Consider the following 25,650-nt stretch of genomic DNA (forward strand, 5'->3'; position numbering starts at 1 on the left):
TTTGAGAAAATGTCTGCAATTCTGTCAAATGTGCTGAAAACTACAAACCCAAGAAGCTACTGAAGTCCAGCACGAGGCTCGAAAGAAAACTCGCAGGGCCCCTATAAACACAGTATTTTAGGGAACACGGTGGGGGCCAGCGATGACGCGGACGCTGTGACCCCAAAAGTCAAGGCCCCGCCCCCACACAGCCGCAGACCAGTGCAAGCATGCGCGGTGCGGCCCTGGGACTAGCGGGGCTAGCGAGCATGCGCGGCGCAGCCATGAAGGGGGCGCGGCAGGACCGCAGGCCACCACCGGAACTTGTCACCACGCGCAGTGCATGACTGGGCCATCGAGCATGCGCGCTGGGGTATGACCGCGGCAGCAGTGGTTGCCAGGCAACGGCGAGCGGTCACGGAGGTCCAGGGCGCTGGCCGTGGTGGGTGTGCGCGGAGGCCAAGCGAGGGCGGAGGAGCGGGTAGGGACTGTCCCCAGCAGGGTGGGGAGGAGGGGCTGGCCCGGGGCCCCCACCTGCGCATCCCCCGGACGTCCACCGGGCTGCGAGGACCCTCAGCCCAAGGGCACCCGAGGCCCCGCCTGCTGCGGCCTAAAAACGTCACAGTCGGAAGTTGGTGACTTCCAAGGCCCAACGCCAGCGGGCACTGGCCAGGCCGAGTCAGACGGTGCGGCCGAGCTCTGGCACCGCGCGGCTCCGCACCGCTGCGCCTCTGCCTATGCAGCCGCGACTGCAGGCACCCCGGGGTGCCGTTGCCTACAGCGGGCCACCCCGGAGCTCAAGAGCTCTGGGCGGCGAGGTCGGCTGCCGCCTGCGGCCCACAGCCACGTGTGCGCGTCACGTGCGCGCGCGTGCAATCAGCCTGCATGGTCCGTTAGCCTACAGTTGCTTAGGCAAACTGGGAGCCACCTGCTCTGGCCCCGTAGGGTACTTCCTGTCGCCAAGCCCCACCTCTTTCACCCAGTAGTGAACACCGGAGTTGGCACAGAACATGCCCACTGATGCCAGCTCCTGACACGGGACTCGGTCTCGTCCCCATCCCCGCCCTCACCCCAGACTAGCCACCTGCCCGGAGTCGCCTGATCGCTGCGCCAGCCTCCTCACTGTAAAGCGGGGAAAAGTCCCCCTCTGATATTGGGTGACTCCGCGCAGCGGAAAACCCTGGTCGAGGTCCGTGAGCACTGGGCCAGCTCCAGTCCTCCCACCTCGCTGTCACGATGAGTGGCCGTCGCGACAGAACTGCCGCCGCCCCCCCCCCCCCCCCCGCCGCGCCCCTCGGTCCGGCGCTGAAGAGGACGAGCCGCTCGGGCAGCCTCACGCCGGAGCTCAGGCCGCCGGCCCTCTCCGCCCTCGCTCCTCGGCGGCGGGTCCGTCCTCAGACCCTCGCTCGGGTCCATTCGCTTCCACTCTCGCACTTCGGCCCTATTACTATCTCCACGCGATTCCCCAGACTGGGCGACGACTCGCCGTTCTGCCCATTCCAGAACCGTCTAGACTCTTGTCCAAAAGCCAAAGGGCCAATTCCAGGTTTTCCCGGCAGGAAAATGGAGCAGTAACAACCACATACAGAGTATCTTCCGTGGGAGACGCCCGCGGAAGATACGTGGGAAAGATCGTCTCACTGAACCCTAACAGCAGCCCCCGAAGGTGTGTCTGCGCCATTACGCGTTGTAGGGTGAGGACACTGAGACTCACGGGCGTCGAGTGCCTGCCGAACAGGCAGAGCAAGGGCGCACCCCGACTGTGGCCGCGCCGTGTGTGTTGTGGACGGAGGGAAGCCGCCGCGTCCCTCCGCCTCCACTCTGCCTCCTGGAAGCGATCGCCCGGCTGGGCCCCGGGGGAGCCTGTGCCGCGGCCGGTAGTGTAGGTGCTGGTGTCCCTCTGTCCCTCCCACGCCGGGGGACTGTCGCCTCGGGAGGGCAGGTTCCGCTCAGCCTCCCGGGCACTTGGGCCCGGGCTTCTCGCGCGCCTGGAGCACACCCTCCCGCTGAGCACCGGGTGGTTCTCATCTTCAGGTGCGTCTCACACTGCCCGTCTGTTGCCTGTGTTTTTCAGAACGAAAGGAGCGCCAGGTGATGACGTAACGTGAGAGCGCCAGGCAGGCGACCACGCTCCCCGGTTTGGCATGTTTAAAGATAAGGTACACGGCTCTCTTCAGAAACACAGACGCGGGCTCAGCCACTGGTCTGTTTCAGCTCGGCTGTGCCAGCGCGGAAGGGGGGGCGGGCCTTGCTCGAGGGAGTAACGGCCGCCCGAGCGCTGGCGCCGGGCCTCGGGGCTGCACGGCAATCTTCTTCCCTGTGACTGTCACCGAAAAAGGGCCTCTTCAGTAGAGCGGAAGCAAGACTCCCCTGCAGTCTAATTTAATTAGAGTGAGAGAGAGTGTGTTCGGGCACGCACATCCTTTATAGGCCATAATGAATTTATTCATATTGTAATTAGAGGCCTCGGCGATCAAATGAAAAGCTATTACCGTGTCATTACCGTAAACGAGGAGACGATCAGCTCCCGCGCAGCAGCCCAGGGGCCGCGTGTTCCTCGCTGTCAGGCTCGGCCCGGTGCGCGTTCAGGGCTGGGGATCACAGCTCCGCTTTCCTGCTAAGTGACACGTTAGGTAATGTTGTGTATGTGCCGCTGTTCCAGGGTCACTCACCTAAACGAGGTAACCTGGCAGTCACTGCGGTTGCTTTACAAGACCACATTTTGCATGACCTTCAACTACGGAATCCTTCAGAAGCCGGTCATTCCAAGACCAAGACACAGAAGCGAGAGAACACATCCAAATCTCTAAAAAGAAACACGAAAGCTGCAATAGACACAGGGCTTCCAAAGACGACTCAAGGCCCCAAAGAGGCTGACCCGGAAAAAGAGTATGTCCTTGACCCCAAACCGCCACCCCTAACTTTAGGTAAGCTGATCTCGTGTTTCCTAGTTGGGTTTATTCAAGACAAAGAATTTGGTTGTGATCAACAGTGTAATTTTTCTTGGACAGGAATAATTTGTAATCTTACAGAAAGATATGTATGTGCTCATTTAAAAATGAGGACAATTTAGGCAAGTAAACAAGACAGTAATAAGTAGAATAAAGCAAATATCCGTTCATCCCTGCTGCTATAAATTAGTGCAGGAAGAACGGAAAGAGAAAGCTCTTCCCCACAGCAGAACGACACCAACAAAGCAGAGGTGCTAGAAACGGAAAGCCGCCTCTCGGACGGCAGCGCAGTGGGAACACGCCGGGCGGACTCGCGCTGAGACGCGGTCCCCCCGCACCTCCCCTCGTCCCCACCCGCGCAGCGGCACCCCGCCGCTGAACCGGCCACACGGGCGGCGGCACTGCACCGAGGGCCCCCAAGCACCGCCCCACGGCGCCCCCTGCTCCGCGCCCGGGGAGGGCGCCGTGGCCCTGCGGCGGCTTTCCCGCGCCCGTGCCCGTCCGAGTTTGGTCCCGCGGGAACGGCGGCCGGCCCCCAGTGGAAGGCCACCCGTTGCAGCCCTCGCCAGCCCTCGCTGAAAGCACCACGTCCAGAAAAGCAAGCGAAGGCTGAGGAGCTGCACCAGGAGGAAGGGCAGCCGCGCGCCATGCGGCGCCGGGCTCAGAAAAGGGGGCCGAGCGAGGCAGGAGGGAAGCCCGTGCGGTAGCAGGTGAACAGCTCAGGGCAACCCGAGTTTCCCGCGCCAGCCCCTCCCGCCGGCTGGGGAGCCGGAGGAGGCCCGTGTGCATCCCGTACCACGGCTTCTGCCGCTCCTTGGCCAGCCTGAAACCACCTTCCACGGGGTCAGAACCAGCCATGACCGCAGGGCGGGGTGCGGCGAGAGATGTGGCGACAGATGCGCCCGCTTCACCCCGTGCGGTGCAGGCTGCCACCGTTGAGTGGGAGCCCGCACTGCCGGCCGCACTTTCACTCGCGTGTTTTAACTTTAGCGCAGAAGCTGGGCCTGATCGAGCCGCCCCCGCCGCCGCTCTCATCCGAGGAGTGGGAAAAAGCGAGGCAGCGATCCGTCTCCCAGGGCGACTCTACGCAGCCCTGCCCCGTGTGCAAGGAGGAGTTCCAGCTGCGCCCCCAGGTGCGTGGCCAGCGTGCGGTGGGAGCGGCCGGTGAGCACGCCCGGAGGTCCCAGCCAAGGACACCGCACAGGCCGCCCTCACAGGGGCGCCGTACAAGGCGTTAGGGGCCAGCGCCCACTCCAGGCTGCCCTCCCCCCGTTTCTTCCTCCTGGGAGCCTCCAACGCTCACATCCCCCTCCGAAGGCACAGGCGCGAGGCGAGCCGAGCCCCGCGCTGAGCATCCCCGCTCGGCGGGCGAGCCCTGCTGCTCGGGTGGGCCCCCTGGACAGGCAGCGGCAGCCGCGGGGCGCAGAGGCCTGCGCGGCCCGGCGCGGGGAGTGGGGGCGGGGGGCGATGCTTAGGCTGTTTGTGAACTGAAGTGTCAAACAAAAACTGGGTTTGCACCTCTCTCAGCAATTTGTGGAAGATTCTGCAAAACCTCGCAATCTCCATTCATGAACTTCTCGCATAAGACTGAGGGTGCTACCGATGACATAAGCAGTCTATGTTGCAGGCTTTCTGGAACACACAGTTGGCCTCGGCAACGGCGACCTGCGTGAGGGACACGCCTTCCCTCGAGCTGCCTGCCTTCTGAGCGCGCGGCCGGCGTGCCCGCCGGGAAGCCCTGGCCGCAGGGCGCGCGGCGCCCGCTCCCCTCGCTGCCCTGCCGCCTGGTCCCTCGATCCAGTTTGTTTCCATAGGTTTTACTGTCACCAAGTCAGTTCATAATGAAACTCTTTACTAGTTTGAATTTAAACTTGTCTTAAACACACTGCATTCCAGTTCTCTCTCAGGACCTAACCGGGCACCTGGGAAACGGGCACGTCGGGAGGCCTTTAGCCCCTAAACCACAGGGTGACCAGTAGGATAATTTAACGCGTCCGTGTAACGAGAGAGTTCATGACGCCACAAGGAGCCTTCCTTCTGGCCCTGGCAACCTCCTTTTTTAACCGCTTGTTTTTCAGTTACAGTTCACACACACCACACGGGCCTCAGGTGCACACCCGTCACTGGACGCCCACATGACTTACCGGGCGGTGACCCTGAGAAATGCCGCCCCGCGGGCACCGTGCACTGTGACTCGAGTATCGCTGGCTGCACTCCCAGTGCGGCGCTCGACGGCCACGGGGCTCCAGTTCCCTTACAACGAACGTGTGTGTTTTAAAGGCAGTCTCTGTTTTAATTTTCCTTGTTTTTAGAGAAAGGAAGAAAGGGAAACATCCATGTATGGTTGCCTCTCGTGCACCCCCTGCTGGGGACCTGGCCCGCAACCCAGGCCTGTGTCCCAACTGGGCATCGAACCGGCGGCCCTTTGGTTCGCAGGCTGGCGCTCCGTCCACGGAGCCCCACCAGCCGGGGCCCAATTCGTGCTTCTTAATCCCTTCACGTTTCTTGCCCGTCCTCCCACCTCCGCTCCCATCGGGCAACCATCAAATGTCCTCTGCATCTATCAGTCTGTCTCTTCTGCTTATTCGTTTATTTTTTTAGATTCAATTGACAGATATGTATTTATAGCTATTTTGTTCACATTTTTCTTCTTCTCCTTCTCCTTCAAGACGACCCTTTAACAAGCAGTCCCCAACCTTTCTGGCGCCAGGGACGGGGTCTGTGGCAGCCAGTTTTTGCACAGGCTGGCAGGGGCCACGGAGTGGGCAGGGATGGTTTCAGCACGACCCCGGCGCTCCGCGTTCACGCTCGCCTCCTGCTGGGCGGCCCGGGGCCTAATGGGCCTGGATTGGCACCGGCCCGCGGCCGGGAGGTTGGGGACCCCCGCCTTTACCGTGTCCTGTAATGCTCATTTGATGGTGAACTCCATTAGCTTTTCCTTCTCTGGGAAGCTCTTTCTCTGTCCTCGGATTCTAAACGGCAGCTGTGCTGGCCCGAGCAGCCTTGGCTGTCGGTCTGTCCTTGCACACTCTGAGTATCCCACACCGCTCCCTGCTGGCTTGCGGCATTTCTGTTGAGAACTCAGCGGACAGTCTCATGGGAGCTCCCTCGTAGGTGCCTAACTGCTTTTCCTACTTACATTGTGAACCGCCTCATCCATTGTAAAGGGAGAGATCAGCACACATCACACACATTTCTTCCATTCTCTTACTGATTTCTCACTAAACCGTATTTGTTTGGTTGTAGATACAGACACTTGTGTTCATTTTGCATTTCTTGCTATTGTTCTCATATTGAAGTTTTCCCTAGTTGTGCACAGCAGTCGGCATTTTCCTGACATTTACTGACTTCAGAGGGCTTTGCACTCCTGAGTCCCAGGCAGGCGTTACACCCACGTAACACGTTTGGAATGAACATTGGGAGTGGCCCACAGCAGAACAGCTCAAAAGCATGCTCCGGTCCAGCTGGGATCTAATCCTCACTTCTAGGACATTTTTCATGCGTTCTCTACCACCTAACCATTTATTTTTGTTACCTCAGAGAATGTTTGCCAATATCAGATATTTATGAACATTTAAACGTGTATTTTAAATATACAGAGTATAACGTTATTCAATATAGATCAAGTATCTGTTGATGAAATGCTCAGACAGATTATTCTATTCAATGGTGGTAATTTAAAAAGACCAATATTCCTGAGACTTTCCAGTTTAGGCTTTTTGCTGGCAGTGAGTTTCAAGGAAACGTTCTGGGCTTCTGAGCTGCATTTAGTCCAGTACTCCAACTCTTTCTATTTAAGGAGGAAAGCATAGACCGAGTGAAGGCAGGAGGGCGATCACTTCGCCACCTGGGCAGCCCCGCCAGACCCGGCGGCCGGGCATCCGAGACCTCACCCGGGGCGCTGGAGCGGCGCCTCTGCCCCAGAGGGGCCGCGGCGGAGGCCGCCCTGCCTCCCCTTCCAGAAGAGCCGGTCCCCTTTTTCTTATACTGAGTCTAAGCATCTGCCCTGTCACAGCCCCGAATAGCGTCACTATTTCGTGGGAATTTGGGTCACAGAAAGGGAAGATTTTTCTTAGGACTACACTTTCCCTGCATTTAAAAAAGTAAACGGGATTCCTATCTATCTAGGATTTATTGCTATGTAGCTTTGAGTGTTAAAATTACATCTCAGTAAAGCTGATTTTTAAAAATTTAAGAGTGCAACGCAGTTGAATGAAGCCCTGAAAAATGCATGTGCTTATCTGTCTCTGCTCCCCGCCCCCTCCCACGCCAGACTTGCCCAGGAAACGCACCCACTCGGTGACTGTCTCATTTTTAATAGACAGCCATTCCAGTGGCTTCACAGCAAACCCCTGTGTGCATGTGACGTTCAGCTTGGCTTTGCCTGCTGAGTTTATGTACCTGTGCCACGCTAAACTGAAACGCTAAGTATTACAAATATCAAGGTTATTAACTTGTTTTTTAATTTTTCCAAGAAACAACACAGCTTACTTTCAAGCATTCAGTATGTTTTTTTTAATTAATGCATTTATGCTGCTTCTCTTTTAAACTAATTTAAACTTCAAACATTTTTCTGTCTTCCTATGCACAGGTGCTGCTTTCATGTTCCCACGTGTTCCACAAGGTGAGTAACCCCGCTCCTCTCCCCCTCACGTGCGCGGCCGTCACCCACGGCTCCGGCGGACGGGGCTCGCCTTGCTCGCCGAGTCTCCCCACGGGGCCCACCTGTTTCCTCCACAATCACCATTTCCAGCTAGAAATGCAACGCCGGGCGGCAGTACAGTTCATCCTGGTTAGAAAAACCATGACCTTTATGTGACCGAAGAGGCACACGTCTCGTTTAGCAGCTGTGAGCAGTGTCTGTCCGAGTGAGTGACAGATGGTTTGCGTCCTGTGACTCGGCACAGGGTCACCCTGGACACGGTATCCTCTGCCTTTACGTGACGTGTTTGCAGGAGTTTTTGATGTATCTGCATGTATATTCTTGTAAAATATCATTTGGAACAAGTTGCGTGAGGCAGGTGTTAGCATCTGATGAGAAACTTCTTCATGATCTAAATTGGACTGTCTCATAATTATTAGAGAAAAGAACACTGTAATTACTTCAGAAGGGAAAGTGTCGTTTGTAAGTAATCACTCGTGAAGCGGGAAGTGCCGTGTCTCTCTGCAGGCGTGCCTGCAGGCCTTGGAGAAGTTCACAGGCCGAAGAACCTGTCCCCTCTGCAGAAAGCGGCAGTACCAAACCCGCGTGATCCGCGACGGGGCCCGGCTGTTCAGAGCCAAGTGCGCCACCAGGTGAGCGGGCCCGGGGCCCTGCGGCGGCCGCGGCCAGGCCACCGCCCTGTCCCGGCCCTGACGGCCGCTCTCGGACGCCGCGTTCCAGGATCCAAGCCTGCTGGCGGGGGCATGCGGTCAGAAAGTGGTACCAGGACCTGAGGAGGGCACTGCCGCCCACCGATGCCCAGCTCAGGAGACGATTCTTTGAAGAAAAGGTAGGTTCAGACCCTGAACCCTCCAGAAACCTGAGTTCCCACCCCTCCTTTGCGCCATGTCATACGGGTGCGCGCGTTTCTGGGCTAGCTGAACAGCCTTCCATCACTGTGCCCCGTGCAGACGGGCCAGGCCAGGCCGGGCCGGGCCAGGTGGAGTGGGCGCGACGGCTCAGCCCCCCACCAGCTCTGCGGCCTCAAGCCAACAGCAGGCCCGCGCTGTCCCCCCTCATCCTAGCACAGCTTCACGGGGCGGCCGGGGCCGTCGGGCGGGCCCTCTTCACCTGCGTGGAGGGCGCCGAGCTCGCTCCTCGGCCTGGGCCCCTCGGGGGCCCGCCCACCGTGGACGTCCTTGTCCGCAGGCCGCGCCCACGCTGCGGCCTGCCCTGCGGGCCTCCTGCCGGCCCCGGAGGAAACCTGGTCTCCTGGCCCACGTGTCCTTTTCTCAGCCAGGTCTCTCCTCCTCCATCAGAGACAGGGGGCCGCTCGCACGGTCCTTCACTCTCGGGTCACAACTGCTTTGTGTCCTTCCCTGGCACCCTCTCCACGCTCTGCTCCGCTGTGTTCTCTCAGCTGCTCTCAGTGACCCCGGAGGGCATAGTGTTGGCTCTCCGATCATAAATGAGTACACACACAATCATTTTTTGTTACAGAATTTTAACTACAGATCTGACAGTCACTTAACCTTATGTGTGTATTTTTTCATCCACACACGCTGTCCTACAAGTTTTAAAACTACAGGCTACACTTTGCTTTCGCATAGAGCGGAGGCCTGAGAAGGCATGAGACTCAACTGGTTGTGTGTCTGCACACACACGTGCATGCTGCAACTTAGATCTTTCTTCCCCGAGTGTTAACTTAGTGAGGTCAGTTTGTTGCACAAATTTTCTAACTGCTTCTGCATTCTATGTATAGTTTTGCTTTCTATTTTTTAATGACCTCTAGAATCCTCAGCGATCACTGTTTCCTAAATCTTCTCTGCAATTTCTTCACACCTCCGCCTAGTTCACTTATCCCCCCAGCCATGAACATTTAACATCTCTAAAACAAGCCCTCATCTTAATAAAGGAAGACTGCACCCCACGCCGGATGCGCCCCAGCCCCGAGCCGCCTGGTGGACTTTGGCATCGAGTGAGCGGGGCCAGGCGCTGCCTTCAGGCTACAGGCCGCTTCTGAGTCGGTTGCTGACCGACAGTTGCGTGATTTTTCCTACTTTTCCAACTTGATGGAACGCACTTTCGTGAGCTGGAGGCATGGTCCAGGAAATGATAATCTATAATTTTAACCTACAATTTTAAAATGCTGGTGTGTTTTAATGGAATCTCAACAATGGCTGAATGAGGTTATTGAATTCCACATTACCCGGGATTCTACACTTACATCCAGACTATATGGATGCATTACAGTGATTACACAGATGATAGTTTGAGAAGAACTTATGGCAATAAATTAAACTGCTATAAACTACCAGGTGAAAGACTGCTGAGGAGTAGGATACCCACGGTCTCCAGGTACCGCGCCCACCCCACCCCCCGCCCCAGAGCACTTACAGTTCACAAAGAAAATGAGCGGTCTTCACACTGGGAAGCCTGGGGCACCCCTGAACCCAGCCAGCACCAGGCGCCCCGACGTGGCAGGTGCTCTGTGACAAGGCACCACCTCGGCACTCTCGGGTCACAAATGCGGAACCCAAGCCCAGTCACGAGAAAACATGTGATCAGGTAAATCCAAAATGAGGAATATTCTTCAAACAGCTGGCTTTGACCATAAAACATTAATGCCATCAAGGGAAAAAACACTGGGCAATGCTCTCCAATAAGGAAGTCTGGAACTGCAAAGCAGTTCTAAAACAGTAAGATGGCATTCGTAAGCCCTTAATTCTCATCATTACACAATGTAAAAACATTAAGTTCTCCAATCAAAAGGCTTAGACTGACTCAAAGACTGGAAAAACAAAAACAAAAACAAAAAAACAAGACCCAACCATATGCAGCCCATGAAAGGCTCACTCCAGCTCTGATGGCGCGCACAGGCTCGGAGTGGAAGGGCAGGAGACACGGCCACACACGGGGAAACCGAGGGAGGGCACGCGTGTGCATCTCCGGCCACCCTTCTGTCAGATGGAGCAGACGTCAACACAAAAGCTGTAACAAAAGACAAAGATCATTCAACGTGGAAAAGGGGTCAGTTCAGGGGGACACAACAAAAATGAACTCAAAATGGATTAAAGACTTAGGACCTGAAACCACAGAATTCCTAGAAAAAAATATAGAGAAAAGTCTCCTTGACATTGGTCTTGGCAACAATTTTTTGGATATAACGTAAAAAGCAAAAGCAAAAAGAACAAATAAATAAATGAGACTACATCAGACTAAAAGGTTTCTTCACAGCAAGGAAACAAGCAACAAAATGAAAAGGCAGCCTACGGAATGGGAAAAAGTATTTGCAAACCTTGTACCGAGAAGCGGTTAATTCTCAAACTACGTAAAGAACCCCGCAACTCAACAGCCACAGAATACATCCTCTGGTTGTACGATGGGCGGAGGACCTAAACAGACAGCTTCCAGAGGAGACACACGGACGGTCGACAGGGGCACGAAGAGGCGCTGACCATCACTGCTCATCAGGGAAATGCAACTGTAAACCGCGCGGAGCACCCACCCTGCACCTGTTAGGACGGCTGTTACCAAAAAGCGAGAGGCAACCAGTGCGGACAAAGACACGGAGAACAGGGAGTCCCGTGTGCCGCGTGCAGGAATGTAAACAGGCTCAGCCACTGTGGAAAACAGCATGGATGTTCCTCAAAAGTGAAAAATAGAACTACCGTATCATCCGGCAATCCCACTTCTGAGTGTTTCCCCAAAGAAAACGACATCAGAGAGACATCCGCCCACCCCCGCATCACTGCCACATGTTCACAGCAGCCAAGATACAGCGACAGCCTAAGACCCGCCCCGCCCCCAGGTGAAGATACAGACACGAGGCAGGCAGGCGGGCGGGCATCGTTCAGCCCTGAGAAGGAAACCCTGCCGTGCACGACAAGGCAGAGGGGCCTGGAGGACACTCAGCTGAGTGCAGTGAACCACAGACAAACCCTGCACAGCACCACTCCCATACACACATGAGGTCTGAAAGAGTCGGGCACGCAGAGCGCGTGGCGGCGGCCGAGCGCACGCTGCCAGCTCCGAGGCGGGCCGGTTCTGCAGCTCCGCCGCGCGGCACGGTGACTGCAGTTAACAAAGCCATGCCACACGCTCGGAAATTGCTGAGAGGGTCAACCTTACACGTTCTCAGCCCAGAAAAGCAGTGGTGATTATCGGAGAGGGTGGAATTTTCGCCGACCCCACTGTGGTAATCACTTCACGGTGTGTAAGTGAACTGAACATCATGTCATTCGCCTTGAACTTACCCAGCACTGTACTGGGCTGGCCAAAAAGTCTGTTTACTTTTGTCCATAAAATCAAAGACACATTTTTCATTTTCACCAATAACTTAGTTAGATATTTTGAGTATACTGGCTATCTCCCTCATGGTACAATGTTTATCGTTCCATGTCTAGATTAGGTCTCTGTCAACCCCAGCGGGTTTACCCAACCGCAGAGCATTGTCCAGCAAGCAATCTCTAGCATGAACCTTCGCAAACCACTTTTGACACATTCAATCAGTTACAGCACCTTCTCCACACACCGCACAGAGCTTTTGTGTTTCTACTGCATTTTTACCTTTCTTGAAATAGTAAAGCATAACATGCCAATAATGTTGCTTATTTTCATCCATTTTCAATAGTAAAATGTCTGCACAAAAATTACCAATTTGGGTAAGTTTTTTTCTAAATACACGCTGATATGACAGCTGTCACAATACAATCTAACAAAATTGCCTTGACTGAAGTAAAGATAACTAAGTGTTACTAGCGCCATCATTGGGAAAACCACCAACCTTTTTGGCTAACTCAGTATGTGAATTAAAATCTACAATTCACAGGTTCTGGTGTGTAAAATAAAACTAACTCCTGGCCTGGGTTTCTCGTTTAGCCTCCTGGTTTTCCAGCACTAAAATGCGCGTTCATATCCAGCTTCAGAAAAACCAATGTCCATTTAAAAATAAGCAACCCCACAGCCAGAACAGGCAGTGGCCCTCTCGAGGCCCCTCCGGCGGGAGGCCAGCTCTGTGGCACAGTCAGCTGACGCACCTGCAGAGGCCTGCCTCTCAGCTTGGCTTCGCCACAGGCCTGAGCCCCGCCACCCTCCCGCCGCCTACAAGTGCAGAGAACTACCAGAGATCCACAGTTTCCGTATGAGAATCTGCGAAGTTCACACAGCACACAGGATGTGCAGCAACTAAGCGTGTCCGACTGCGAATTCTTAAACACCTGGGAACAGCGACGGCTCCGACCTAGGCTGATGTGTGCATCAGCAGCCACGGTGCAAAGCTGTATCTCCATTCTGACCGTTGATGACTGTTAAATTCAAGCAAATTCATTGTATTTTAGTCTTAAAAGGTGAAGGTGCACACTACTAGGAGAAATAAATTACGTGCCGCATCCCACAGTCAACAGAGGTGCGTGACAGCTGCACGGCCTCCAGCGGCCGATGAATCAGGCGCAGCAGCGGGCCCTCCCCCCGCCCCCCAGCAGCCCGGGCTGCTGGGGCTGCTGGGGCCATCGGAGCCGTCTCGCGGAAGGCAGGCTCCTTTAACATCGCAGGGGGAGGGCTGCCTGGCCACACGCTAAAGGAGATTTCTCTACTGTGACAACACACAGCTGTACAAACACTGCCCTCCATTGAGCTACTTTTCTCCTTCCCTGGCAAGTGGGTGAAAACGTCTCCGCTGTAACTGGCAATCACTGGGTTAGACCCAGGACAAGTTACCTTCAGGGGGAAAGGCCAATCAATAGGGGGAAAAGGCAAAGAGGGATAATGGAGGGATATTTTTAGGCACAATAAATTAGGAAGTGCTTGTTTCCTTTAAAGTTTCAAGAGCTTGAGAAGATGGATATGTCTTTAATACCCTAGATTAGATTAGCTCAGGCCATTCTATTTTTACAAATCAATCTATCATCCTTGTGAAAGAACCGTGGCCTTGCATTTTCACTCCTCTTACAGGGGGAATTAATGAAGTCTCTTCTTTCTTTTAGTTTTCATACACCTATTGGGTGTGAACTAAAAAAACACAGAGGTCGTCCTTCTACAAATACTAATGCGTCCATACACCGAGAATCCCTTTTTGCAGGTTTGCGTTGCTTTAAGGTGTCACTGGCACATTCCTAACAAGACCAAACCAGAGCCAAGTGATGTCGTGCTCCAATGTAGTTTCTTTGAAAGAGCGCGCGGCCCTGGAGCGAGACCCCGCGGGCCGGATGCCGAGTGCTGCGCCCGGAAGGGAGTGCCGAGGCCTGACCTCGAGCCGGCAGGGCTGCGTCGCAGGGGCCCGGAGCTGGGAGGACAGCACGGCAGGCCTGGGGCACGGGCCCTCAGAGCCGAGCCGCCCGGAGAGGCCCCGGGGCTGCCGCGCTCACGCTCACGCTCACGCTCACGCCCACGCCCGCCCGTCACTGTTGCACAGCAAGAGGCCCAGGGTTGCCCAGAACGCAGCGGCTGGTCGCTGAAAGCCTTTGATCCTTATCTGGGAATCCTGCTAGCATATGTCATATAATTGAGGCATGGTTTTTTATGGCTGCAATTAAAACTTTTCAAATGCATTGTATTATCTCCACCCAACCTACAAGTCCTGACCATTGTTTAAAAAGTTAGTGATGTGTCGGCGCCGTGGTCGGCTTTACGGGCCACCCGCTCCCCCACCCTCCCGCGTGAGATTTCTCTTCCTTTTTTCGTTTACATCTCACCCAACAGCGTAATGGTCTGAAAGTTTGTTTAGTCCTTTGAGTTCCTTTATCACATAGAGATGGCAAACATTCTGTTGCTAACTTGAAGTGGCTCCAAGCAGCAAGACTGCAAGGATATTAAACCAGTAAAAGCTTATCAACTGATTCATTGATATGCTGTAAATTCCAGGCTTTTCATTTTGCTTTTGAGGGTGGCCCTAAGTCAACACATTAGTAAGCAATTTGCTGACATCAAGATGGATCACTCAGAGAGGCCTCCTGGGCAGACAAAGTTCACCTGGGTATTTTTGTGAGTATACTTTTTTAATGTTTAGCCTGTGTGTTACTTGTAAATGACCAGTAATCGCTTTACATATCAATAACCTGAACTCTGAACTACTTATCAAGTATCTGAAATATGAGACATAAAAGGAAAATACATGAAGACAGTCATTCTCATTAAAACTGAAAATTTTATTTTATTTCTATAGAATTAATAATAGTGACCATTAGTTTAAAAAAAAAAAACAAAACAAAACTAGCACTCCAGTGTCTTTCTGGGGGGAGGGAGGGGGTCCAGGTCTCGCCCTTCATTTACTGAGGGCACCCGACCCGTGTAGCAGAGCAGGAGTCAGTGGCGGCGGCGGGCGGCGAGCGTGTGAGGACTTGACATTTGAGAAATACTTCATAAAGCCACACTTAGCACATGGCTTTGAAGTGGCCACAGTAGGTCGTCAATAAATATATTTAACTTTTAAAAGTATCTCTCTTGCTAACTCTCGAATACTTGCAGCGACAAGAATAAAGACAGCGACACCAGCTCACATTCAGAAATTTGCCTTCGGTTTATACCGAAGGCTCTTCAGTGCATTTATTAACAGACCAACATCAGTGTTAGGTTGTAAGCTAATCACCCATTTTTTTATGGAATCTTGAAACTGGCAGCAACTTTGAAATCATTCCACAGACACTGTTGTTGTTGTTTAACCCTGAAAAGGAAACCGGCCTGCACCTCTTCTGAACACGGACACCAGGTCCGTTTCTAATCCACTGCAAACGCAAACTCAAACATTTTATTGGATGGTAAGGGCCTGGTTGTGATGAACGAAGTACTTCCACAAACCTAAGGAACTCACCTGAGCAGATAAGAAGTATCCACAGGAAAAAGGCAGGCCAAGGCGCTCTGAGAGCTGAAAGCGCGGACTCACGTCCAGCCCAAGTGCATGGGGACGGACACCCACGGGGCCACAGACACGGACAGAGGGAAGGAGCGCGGCCAGACCTGAGAGCCCCGCAGGGAGCGGCGGGGGATGGTCAGTGCGAGGCCCTCTCACCCTCGGCCGCCAGAGGGGGTGCGGACGCAGAGCCGGATCAAGCGAGAGGCAGGGAGGGCCGCGCCAGTGACACTGCAGGCACTGGGTGCGTGTCCTGCCGCACAGCAACCCTCCCCGGGCACGTCCCTGCCTGCGGCCCCCCCCGCCCCCGCCCGGAACCCTGGGCCGCCCCCACCGTGGCCTTGGGGCGGAGGGGGCGGGTGTCCCGGTCCTGGGGCCCGGGCTGGCGCAGAGCCCGTCCGTCCGTCCGGGAGAGCCCCGCGCTTCCCGCGCTGCCGGCGCACGGCTCCAGGCCTTCGGAGGGCTCACAGGGCAGGGGCTAACTGGTGACGGGGAACTGTTTGGCCGAGACGGGGCGCTGCGCTTTAACAGTCTTTAGCCGCCACTACCTAGGGAATCGTTATTTTTCTCATTGACAAAATGTCATACAACTTAGGGTTAAGTGACAATTTCATTTTTTTATGTTTTTTTTATTGATTTCATCTTTATTATATTTTTTCCATTAGCATTTAGTCCCCTTATACGTCCCCCCACCCCCCGCCAGCAATCACTACACTGTTGTCCATGCCCGCGAGCCCGTTTCCCTGTTCCTGAACCCTGCGCCCCCTAACCTGCCCCAGCACCAGCTGTCCTCTGCTCTCCGTCTACGAGGCTGTCTCTCTTTAGCTTGGAAGTTCAGTTTGTTCAGTAGATTACACATATGAGTAAAATCACATGGTATTTGTCTTTCTATAACTGGCTTATTTCACTTAGCAAAATGTTCTCCAGCTCTATCTATACTGCTGCAAAGGGTGAAATTTTCTTGTTTTTTTACAGCCAAGTACAATTCCATTGTGTAAATGCTCCACAGTTGTTTGATCCACACGTCTACTGCTGGGCACTTGGGCAGCTACCATATCTGGGCGATTATAAGTAACGCTACAATGAACATAGGGGCGCTTACGTTCTTTTGAATTAGTGTTTTAGGTTCTTTTGTATATATTCCCAGAAGTGGGATCACTGGGTCAAAAGGCAGATCCATTTTTAATTTTCTGAGGTATCTCCACACTGCTTTCCACAGTGGCCGTACCAGCCTGCATCCCCACCCACAGTGCACGAGGGTTCCCCTTTCTCTACATCCTCGCCAGCACTTGTTGTTTCTGATTTATTGATGACAGCCATTCTGACAGGTATGAGGTGATATCTCATTGTGGTTTTTATTTGCATCTCTCCGACGGTTAGTGATGTTCATCTTTTTATGTGTCTGTGGGCCACCAGTATGTTCTCTTTGGAGAAGTGTCTGTTCAGGTCCTTTGCCCATTTTTTAATTGGGTGTTTTTTATTTTTGGTATTGAGTTTTGTAAGTACTTTATAAATTTTGGATATTAATCCCTTACCAAATGTATTGGCAAATATGTTCTCCCATTCTGTGGGTTCTTTTTATTTTGTTGATGATTTCCTTTGCTGTGCAAATACTTTTTAGTTTCATGTAGTCCCATTTGTTTATTTTTCCTTTTGTTTCCATTGCCTGCATAGATGGTCAATAAATAATTCCTACGAGCAACGTCTAAGATTTCTGCTGTCTATTTTTTCTCCTAGGATTTTTATGGTTTTGGGTCTACCACTTAAGTCTTTAATCCATTTTGAATTTATTCTTGCGTGTGGTGTAAGAAGCTGGTCTAGTTTCATTTTTCTGCACGTTTCTGTCAAATTCTCCCAACATCATCTATTGAAAAAACTACCTTTAGCCTTGCTTCCTCTGTTGAATATTAATTGGCTATAAAGGTGTAGGTTTATTTCTGGGCTCTCTATTCTACTCCATTGATTTATTATCTGTTTTTATGTCAGTATCAGGCTGTTTGGATTACTATGGTCCTACTAATTTGATAGTAGGTAGAGTGATTCCTCCAACTTTGTTCTCCTTTCTCTGGATTGCTGTTGCTGGGGTGGGGGGGGGGCCTTCTGTGGTTCCGTATTAATTTTTGAAATAGTTGTTCTTATGTGAAGTACATCATTGGAATCTTGATAAAATTGCGTTGAATCCATGCATTGCTTTGGACAGTTTCAACTAAGGGAGAAAACTTATGCTTTGTTAACAAGTGTGAAAGTGATAGTTTGTTACATAAGCTGAGTGGACAAAAACATGTAAATTAAATGAAACTGGGCACAGCACTGAAAAGACACTTCGACAGCCTCCAGACCTGCAGGTCTGTCCTTCGCAGACCGGGGTCCTAAGTGAAAGACACGCCCAAATGTGAGACATTTTCCAGGCAGAGGGGAGACGTCAGACATATGAGGGACAGAGGACACCGTGGCCAGGCCAGGGAGGAAAAGGCGCTCCTCCACATCAGGACCACAGGAGTTTAAAGCAGGAGATGGTGCGCAGGCTTGATCTGCAGCCAGAGACGGTCTTTGCAGCCACGGAGAGGACACCCCCAGGGCCCGCCCTGGCGGCCCCTGTGGAGGCGCTGAGAGGCAGCTGCCGAGACCTGCCAATAAATCAACGGGGTCCGAGGAAAAGGAAGTACTGGAGGTGCACGCAGCTGGTGCCAAGGACAGGGCCAGCAAGGGCTCTGCTTTTCCTGGAAGTCGGAGCCGCTGTCAGGGCTGGAGGGGGGTGGGGGGTCCCACAGCAGTGTCAGGCCAGCGTGCAGAGTTCCAGGCGTGGCCAGGAGACAGTCTGGGAGGCGACAGAGTGAACAGACAAGGCAAGGTGGCCTGCAAGGTGCAGTCCCAGGCCTGGGAGTGGCGGCTGAGACGTGAGGAGAGTGGAGGACACGGCGTGTCTCCAAGGAGAGGGAGTGACCCGTTGTGACAGAGGCCGCAAGAGGCCGACCCGCAAGACTCTGCCGGGTGGACCACTGGACGCTGCAGGGGATTCCCCCTGCACAGCGGGGAGGAGGTGACAGAACCTCCGCACACAGGGTGACGGCGCCAGCGAGTCTGTGCACCAAGGGGCAGGGGCGCCAGACTGAGAGCAGCAGGGTCCCCACCTGGCCGCGCAGCGAGGGTCTGGCTGAGAAAGCGCAGGGGACACTATGCTCGCTGACAGTCCACCACTGCTCAAAGCCGGGAGGGAAATGCCATCAAGAGCACCAGAGCGTGGACCGCCTACTGCGTGCTCGTGGAAAGTGCAGCTCAGAAAAAACCGCGCGTGAAAACATAAGAACGCGCGTGCACCTGTCAGCGAGTCCTCGCCGAAGACACTGCACTCAGCGACGGTGTCGGCGACGATCCCGCCCCCGCGGCGCTGCCCAACTGCGTCCCTTGCAGAAACCCGAAACCGACCGTGGAACTTCGCACCGCAGTAGAAGAAACTTAAAATGCCTAAAGCACGTTCCCTGTCCGACGCCGGGCGTTTAAGCCAGAAACAATATTAAAAACGAGAGTCTCAGAAGCTTAGAAACTAAGAAACACTGAACAGCCTCTGGGACCGAGAGATCCGAGGGAAACGAAACACCGTCCGCGGCCGACCTGAAAGCCGAGCCCGCGCCCGCGCGGGCACGGGGCTCCCCGGGCCACGCGCCCCGGCCCGCCCGCCCTTCGCCGCCCGGCACCGGCGGCGCGGAGGCCCTCGAGCCCACGTTCACCAGCGGCCGCGAAGCTGACGGCGCGCGCTCTCCCCAGCGTCAAGGCCGGCGCGCTGGGCCCCCGCGAGCGCCGGAGACGCGACGGGACAGCCGGCCAGGCGTCGCCAGAATTCGCGGACCCGCAGCCCCGTGCGGCGGAGAGCAGCGCCGCCGACCGGCCCCGCGCCGGGAACTCGTGCCCACTGCGCCCTCGGGCCCCCCAAGCGCCCCCGGCTCCCGCCGCCCAGACTCCGAGGGCCTCCCGAGGCACAGCCCTCCGCGCTCGGGGCCCTTCCTGGATGCGTCTCTTGTTCGGGACCGTGGGGCCTCTGACACGACCGGCCACACAGGACGTGGGCCGCGAACCCCCTACGCGGCGCCCGGGGACCGCGACCCCGACCAGCTGCTCGCCAGCGGGAGAGCCTGACTGACTCGGAGCCGGGCCCCGCCTGCGCCCAGCGCCCCTCCCCGGAGTTACCCACCTGGGCCGCGCTTCGCGGCCGCGTCCTCGCAGGCACAGCGCGGAGGGGCTCCGGCGCCGCCATCCGCCCGGGGCTCCACACAACGCGTCCCGGCCCCACCGCGTTTCAGTTCCGATCGCAAACATCTGCGGGCGCGGGCGCGACGGAGCCGGAAGTCCTGCCGCCGCCGACGCCGCCGCCAGTGATGAGACGGCCCCGCTCAGCCGGCCGTTCAAGCGTGAGGTCTCTCCCGACCCAGCATCCCGACGCGATCTCGCTCCTGGCGGGATGTCCCTCCCGGCCCGACTAGACGTCTCTTCTGATATGACGCCCCTCGTTACGTCTCTCCCGACGTGACGTCTCTCCCGACGTGACGTGTCACGTCGGCCGTGTCACGTGGCCGCGCGGCCGTCGTAGGCGTGTGACATCACCACGCTCCCGTCACACACTGTGCGTAACCTTGAGGACGAGAACGGACGCCGGTGCTAATGGTGACGCTGCTTGATGTGCTCCCCGCACCGTCATCGCTGGAACGTGTGCTCTTTGTGCGTGTGGCGCAGCCGCCGCCGGATGTACGGTGGCGGCTTCACGCGCCCCTGCGGGCGTCATGTCCCTCGTGCTGACGTCGTCTGCGTGCCGTGTGTGGGCTCGCCGCGCAGCGATGCGGGGAGTGGGCTGCGCGCGAGGGTGACGTCTGACATGTGCTCGTGGAAAGCTGCGCGAGACTCTGAAAGGGGCCAGTCCGGCCCGTCCTCAGTGCGGGTCCCCCTCGCCCCAACCGCAGGCTCCACTGTTTCCTCGGCCGGTTCTGCGGGGCCCACGGAACCGGGCTAGCGATGCCCCGCACCCCTGGGTCTCCAGCCCTGCGCGTCCGCCCGCAGGCCCCACTTCCAAGCAGAAGCGCCATCGCGTGGCCCCACTTGGGTGAGAGGCCACCGTCTGCGGGCAGCGTGGCGCTGGGGACAGGGAGGGAGAGACCAGGCGAGAGCCACCGTCCTGGCCCCCTCAGCAACAGGCGGTCCCACGGCCGTGCGCCGCAGCCCCGCCGGCCACGGCCTGCGAAGGACGAGATGCCGGCCCGCCTGCCTCGGACGACAGGGCCCCTCCTGGCGAGGAGCCCGTGACCTGCGTGTGCGGTGGCGGTCGGGCAGCCACGGGCACCCGCGCCTCCCAGCCCCGCCGGGAGCCAGGCCGGGCCAGACGGGCCGAAAACGCACGAGGCGCGCAAGACGTCAGAGCTTGCCCGGAAAAAAGAGCGGGAAGCGTCCCTTTCGTAGTCCATTCGACTGATAGCTCTTGAATGACGATTCCTGGGGTAGGTTTTGTTGCGTAGAATACGTCGTCACAATCCGCCTCTTTAAAGAAACCTCCCTTAAGCCCGGCTCCTAGAGGTGGTCAGGTGGCCGGCGTGGCCCCCGTTCCACTCCTGTTGGGCGGCGCCCACCTCGAGCAGCTCACAAGTCTTACGTTTCAGGACGTTCTACGAACAATTAGACTAAGAAGGTTTTTTCCTCAGTATATCGCCCCCCTTCACTCTGCGCCCCTCCCCCGTGCGCCCCCGCTATTTCCACTCTTCTCACGAGAGCTCACCGGCGAATGCGCCCCCTATAAGCCAGGTCTTCACAACTGAACCGATCCCCCGGAGCCAGCCCTTCCCGCTTCCCCGTCCCCCAGGCCCTTGGATCCGCTCAGCACGGCCTCGATCGCCCGCCTCGGGGCGTGTGCTAGTGCAAATATTCCCCAAAAACCATGCCGGACTCACGAGGAAATGGGCAAATCGTCAGCAACCAAAACACTAACGGGAACAACCGCTGTCTTCATAAGCACCCTAGTGAAGCGGAAGACACGTTAAATTTCTGGTAAACCGCTGCCTATCCAGAGGACTTTACGCTTTTAAAAGGGGGTGACGGCCTCCTGACAGAAAGGCAGGCACGGAAACGCCGGGCGATGCCTCATCGTGGAGGTTCAAGTTCGCGGAGAGCAGGGTGAGCGCCATGGGAAACCTTCCCGAATTAGCGCCGTGGCCGAACGGAGTCCAGAGGAGGCTGGAGGATGGCAGGTTGTGCTGCTTTGCCTTAGCAACTGTCACCTCCTAATAGCACAAAAACCAGCCTCGTTGGGGGGAGTCACCCCTGGATCCATTACCTGCATTATCTGGAGTTGTTCCACGTTAATATCGCCCAAGAGCGAATTCACGCCCCAAATCCCACCCTGCGGCGCAGCCTGCGGCCGGTGTGCTTCGTGCCGGCAATTCCGGTTCCTGCCAGCAGGAGGCGATAGCACCCGGCGCCACAACCCACACTGCCCAGTTAAGTCGCTTGTCACAAGGTGGCTCTGCTTCTCTAAATCTTGGATCAAAACGATAGTGCTTTATAGAAAGAGCTGAGCCTGGGGGGACATTAGAGACTAGTTAAGCACACTACCTTCACAGTAAACTTCTTTAAAAAGAGAGGAAATTTAATATGCTACCCCCATGTCTGTGCTAGAAGTTAAAAAAAGAGAGAGAGAGAGAATTTTACGTCCTAAAGATCTGTTCCGTAGCAAAGGGGCAGACAGCCGTCTGTCAACTGACTGCATCGGCTTCCGTTCAGAGGTTGGTAAGGTCCTAGGCAATGGGGGTTTTCAAATTACGATTTTCAAGCTCGCCGACAAAAACAGACTGAACAGCTAGTTTAACAGAAGGTGATCCTCTTTCTCTGGATTTCCTTTTTTATGGCCCCGCTGAAGTAATAATTCACAATCTGCAAGCACAGTGGGAAGGCGGCAGGCAAGCGGAGACCCACGGGCCAGCCGCGGCCACCAGCCGTCGGGAGTGGGCGGAACTGGCGTTGTGCCGTGACTGCCCTCCTCCAGTGAGAGCGGCCCAAGGTGCCAGGGCAGGGCGGTCGGCAGCCCACTTCATCCAATTCTAGCTCCTTTCTCCTGTCAACCTCTCATTCCAGTGCATTCCTTGCCGACAACCACAAGGGCTAACACCCAGGCGGCCTTCTTGGCAATCCCTCAGCATAACCGGCCTGGGTGTGGCGTTGTTGAGTAGACAGCCATCTGTCTGTTCCCCAGAAAGTATGACTCGAAGGCCGAGACCTGAGGGGAGTGGGTGCCTAAGGCGCCCGGGGCTGCAGAGGTGGTCCCTCGCCCCCAGGAACTCGGCTCAGCAGGTGAGCCGGCTCCTGCCCTCAGTTCACAGAGATCAGCCAGCGCATGCTCCGCTCCTACCACACGGACGTCGACGAGCTCTTGGCAGAAATCGATCACTGCCTGGCGGTCAACCGCAGCGTCCTGCAGCAGCTGGACCAGCAGTGCGGCCGCAGGCTCTCCGACGACGACTGGCGGAAAATCCAGGCGCAGGTAGGCTTTGCTCGGTGGCCGGAGCAGTGCGGCCGCGGGGGCCTGCGGTGACCTTTTCGGGGAGACCGGGGTCCCTTGGCCCACCGCCATCTGCTCCGGGGTGACCGCACGGCCCTTCCGTCTGAGGTTCTGCTTTGACAGTGCCACTCTGTGCGCGGTGAGAACTCCGAAGGGAAGAGCGCAGCCGCGTCTCCCCGACCTCACCGCCTCCTGCCCCTCCCCCCGGGCCTGCCGTGGCCGTGGCGAGTCCGACCGAGGAATCGCTTACCTGCGTATCCTAAACACAGGACACGTTACATGGGTGCCTAGCAGCTCCGTAGAGTTTGGTATTCTGGAAAAGACCGCCGTATTGCTTAATTTAAAAGGAATCTATTTTGTTACCATTCCGCCTTTTATAAAGGATTCTTGTTTTTAAACTTCATACCGCAGGTGGGTTGCTCTCCCATTTCTCACAAGAGCAACAGAGATGTGTCTGTACCAAACACACACCGTTAGTGCCGTGTGAGCACAGAGCGCACCCGGGGCTTCAGAGCGGGCCTGTCGCTGGGTGCGCCGCCCTCGCGTCCGTCCAGGACGGCGCCGGGCGCCCGTGGGGCAGCTCCCGTCCCTGCTGTGTTGCAGGCCCTGCGCCGGGACACCCACGAGTGCTCCATCTGCCTCACGCCGCTGTCCAGGGGCGGCGGCCCGCCCGGGCGGCGGACGGCGCTCCTGTCCTGCTCGCACACGTTTCACCACGCCTGCCTCCTGGCCCTGGAGCAGCTCTCCTGGGGGGACGTGGCTCCCTTCCACGCCTGCCCCCTCTGCCGCTCCTGCTACCAGAAGAAAGTTCTGGAAGGCTGAATTCGGAGGAAATGACATCATCCGGGGACGAAGTCTCCCACACCTTGAGATGAACGGTGGGAGTTCGGGGTTAAGGACTGCAGTATAATTGTCCTCCAGTGAAGGAAATTTTGTAATACTTGAATATAGGACGTGTAACTATATTTTAAAGCTGACAACTCACCCAGTTTTTGCCTTTAGAGAAAAAAAGAACTTCAAGTTCACGAGTTCGCTCTGTTGGAATGAGCAAGGGCTAAATAGAGCCGGAGCTTCCGAGGCGGGTAACCCGCCGGCGGGCTGCGTGTCTAGCAGGCCGGCCCGGCGGACCCGGGACGGCGAACGCCTTCCTCTCTTGGTGGCCTGTCCCTCAGCCCTGTCAGCGAGGCTCCAGTTGGCACCTGGAGGTGTGGCTGTGGCCCGGGGCCGGTGTCTGACCACCCGGTGCTTTGTGGTCCCTCGGCGACCTGCGCACTGTCTCTGTGCTTTCCTTCTCCGCATAGGGAGCCCCTCCTGGGCGTCCGCACTTGCGTGTGTAAACCCAGCGTAAAAATAAACTATGCGGGGCCAGAAGGCGGTTGGCTGCATCTGCACAGCCTAGGGCCACTCCCTGTTTGAGCTCCTCCCCCACGAAACCCATGAACTTCTTAATGGGAAGTGCCCTGACCCTGGGGGACTCTCCCCGGGACCTGGGTGCTGACGATGGCCAGGGACCGCTGCGCAGGCTACACACCCAGCTGCTGCAACAGACAAGGCCGCACGTCTCAGAGGCGGGGGGAGGGGTGTGGGGAGGCGCCGGGCAGGTGGTCTGCTCTGAGCAGGCTCCACCCTTGTCTCCGTTCAGCTCGTGGCTCATGGTGGCCCAGCGTGCCCTGCGCGCCAGGTCCCCAGCGAGTGCTCTCACCTGCTGGGAAGAGCAGACGGAGACGTCTGTGGGCCACGCCTGGGCTGCAGCCCCAGCCAACGGCAGCACGAGACAGTGAGCCGGGGGCAGGCGGGGGGGACAGACAGATGAACAAGCACAGGTGAGCCGCCCAGTGTTAAGTCCCCAGCTTGCGTGGGAGGGAAGCTAAAGTACACTATCGTTTCTCTCACCCGTTCAAAAGGTGAGTCCGGCCTGTTCTACGGCTCAGGCACGCGGCCGATGGCGCTCCTGTCACCGACTGCGGAGACTGACTCGGAGGACAGCAGCGAGCCCAGAAGGCGCCCCAGACACGAGGCCCTGGCCGGCCGGCAGAGCGTGGTCACCGGGGCCTGGCCGGCTGGGGCTCTGCCCGACTGGAACCCGAGGGAGAGGCCAGCCGGAGGGAGGGGTCGCTCGGTGGGAGTGCAGGTCTGCCGGGGGCGCTGTCCCGGGGCGTCTGGGCCCGCTCTCCGGCGCGCCCACGAGGGTGCACTGCCCCCAGTCGGGTCCTTGCCTGCCCAGGCGGCCGGCTCACTGCTGCTCTCTCAGCCGAGGGCCGGCCTCGCACAGGGATTAGCCGCAGGACCATCGGAGGGATGGAACCCGGGGCCGGCCGCCGCAGGGCGAAGGTGGGAAGGCCACAGGAGCAGGGGTGGCCGCCGGTGGGCCCCCTAAAAGGCCACGGGGAGCAGCACGGCCACCGAAGGCGGGAGGACGCGCAGCTGCAGCCATGGGGTCACTGCTTCTCCGGGAAGCTTGACGGCGGCAACACAGTCCCGGGTCAGTCCCCGCGACTGCACCGACCTTCCCGGTTACGTCGCAGCCCCAGGGGGCCTGGCCAGTGGGAACAGGAGGACGGGGCGGGGGGGGGGGGAACCAGGAGAGGGCGAGTCTGTGATGCTGTGCGGGTCCACCCCCTCCCACAAATCTCTGCAGTTAAAGTAGGATTTCTACATTTCCAGGTGGTGGTGTATTTTATTACTATCTTGTTATCCC

General features: G+C 56.6%; 1 protein-coding gene across 1 annotated transcript; it reads left to right on the forward strand.

Annotated features, from left to right (window-relative positions):
* Positions 1–363: 363 nt before the first annotated feature.
* RNF32 (ring finger protein 32) lies at positions 364–23,774 on the forward strand. The gene is made up of 9 exons (XM_054574796.1): positions 364–421; positions 2,054–2,138; positions 2,642–2,906; positions 3,921–4,063; positions 7,522–7,554; positions 8,101–8,225; positions 8,314–8,422; positions 22,767–22,934; positions 23,556–23,774. The coding sequence occupies exons 2-9, from the start codon at positions 2,124–2,126 to the stop codon at positions 23,772–23,774; spliced, it is 1,077 nt and encodes a 358-aa protein (XP_054430771.1). The 5' UTR covers positions 364–421; positions 2,054–2,123.
* Positions 23,775–25,650: the final 1,876 nt, after the last annotated feature.

The sequence above is a fragment of the Pteronotus mesoamericanus genome, unplaced genomic scaffold, assembly GCF_021234165.1.
Source record: "Pteronotus mesoamericanus isolate MK-2021 breed Mesoamerican mustached bat unplaced genomic scaffold, CSHL_Meso_final contig_265, whole genome shotgun sequence".
Classification (NCBI taxonomy): domain Eukaryota; kingdom Metazoa; phylum Chordata; class Mammalia; order Chiroptera; family Mormoopidae; genus Pteronotus; species Pteronotus mesoamericanus.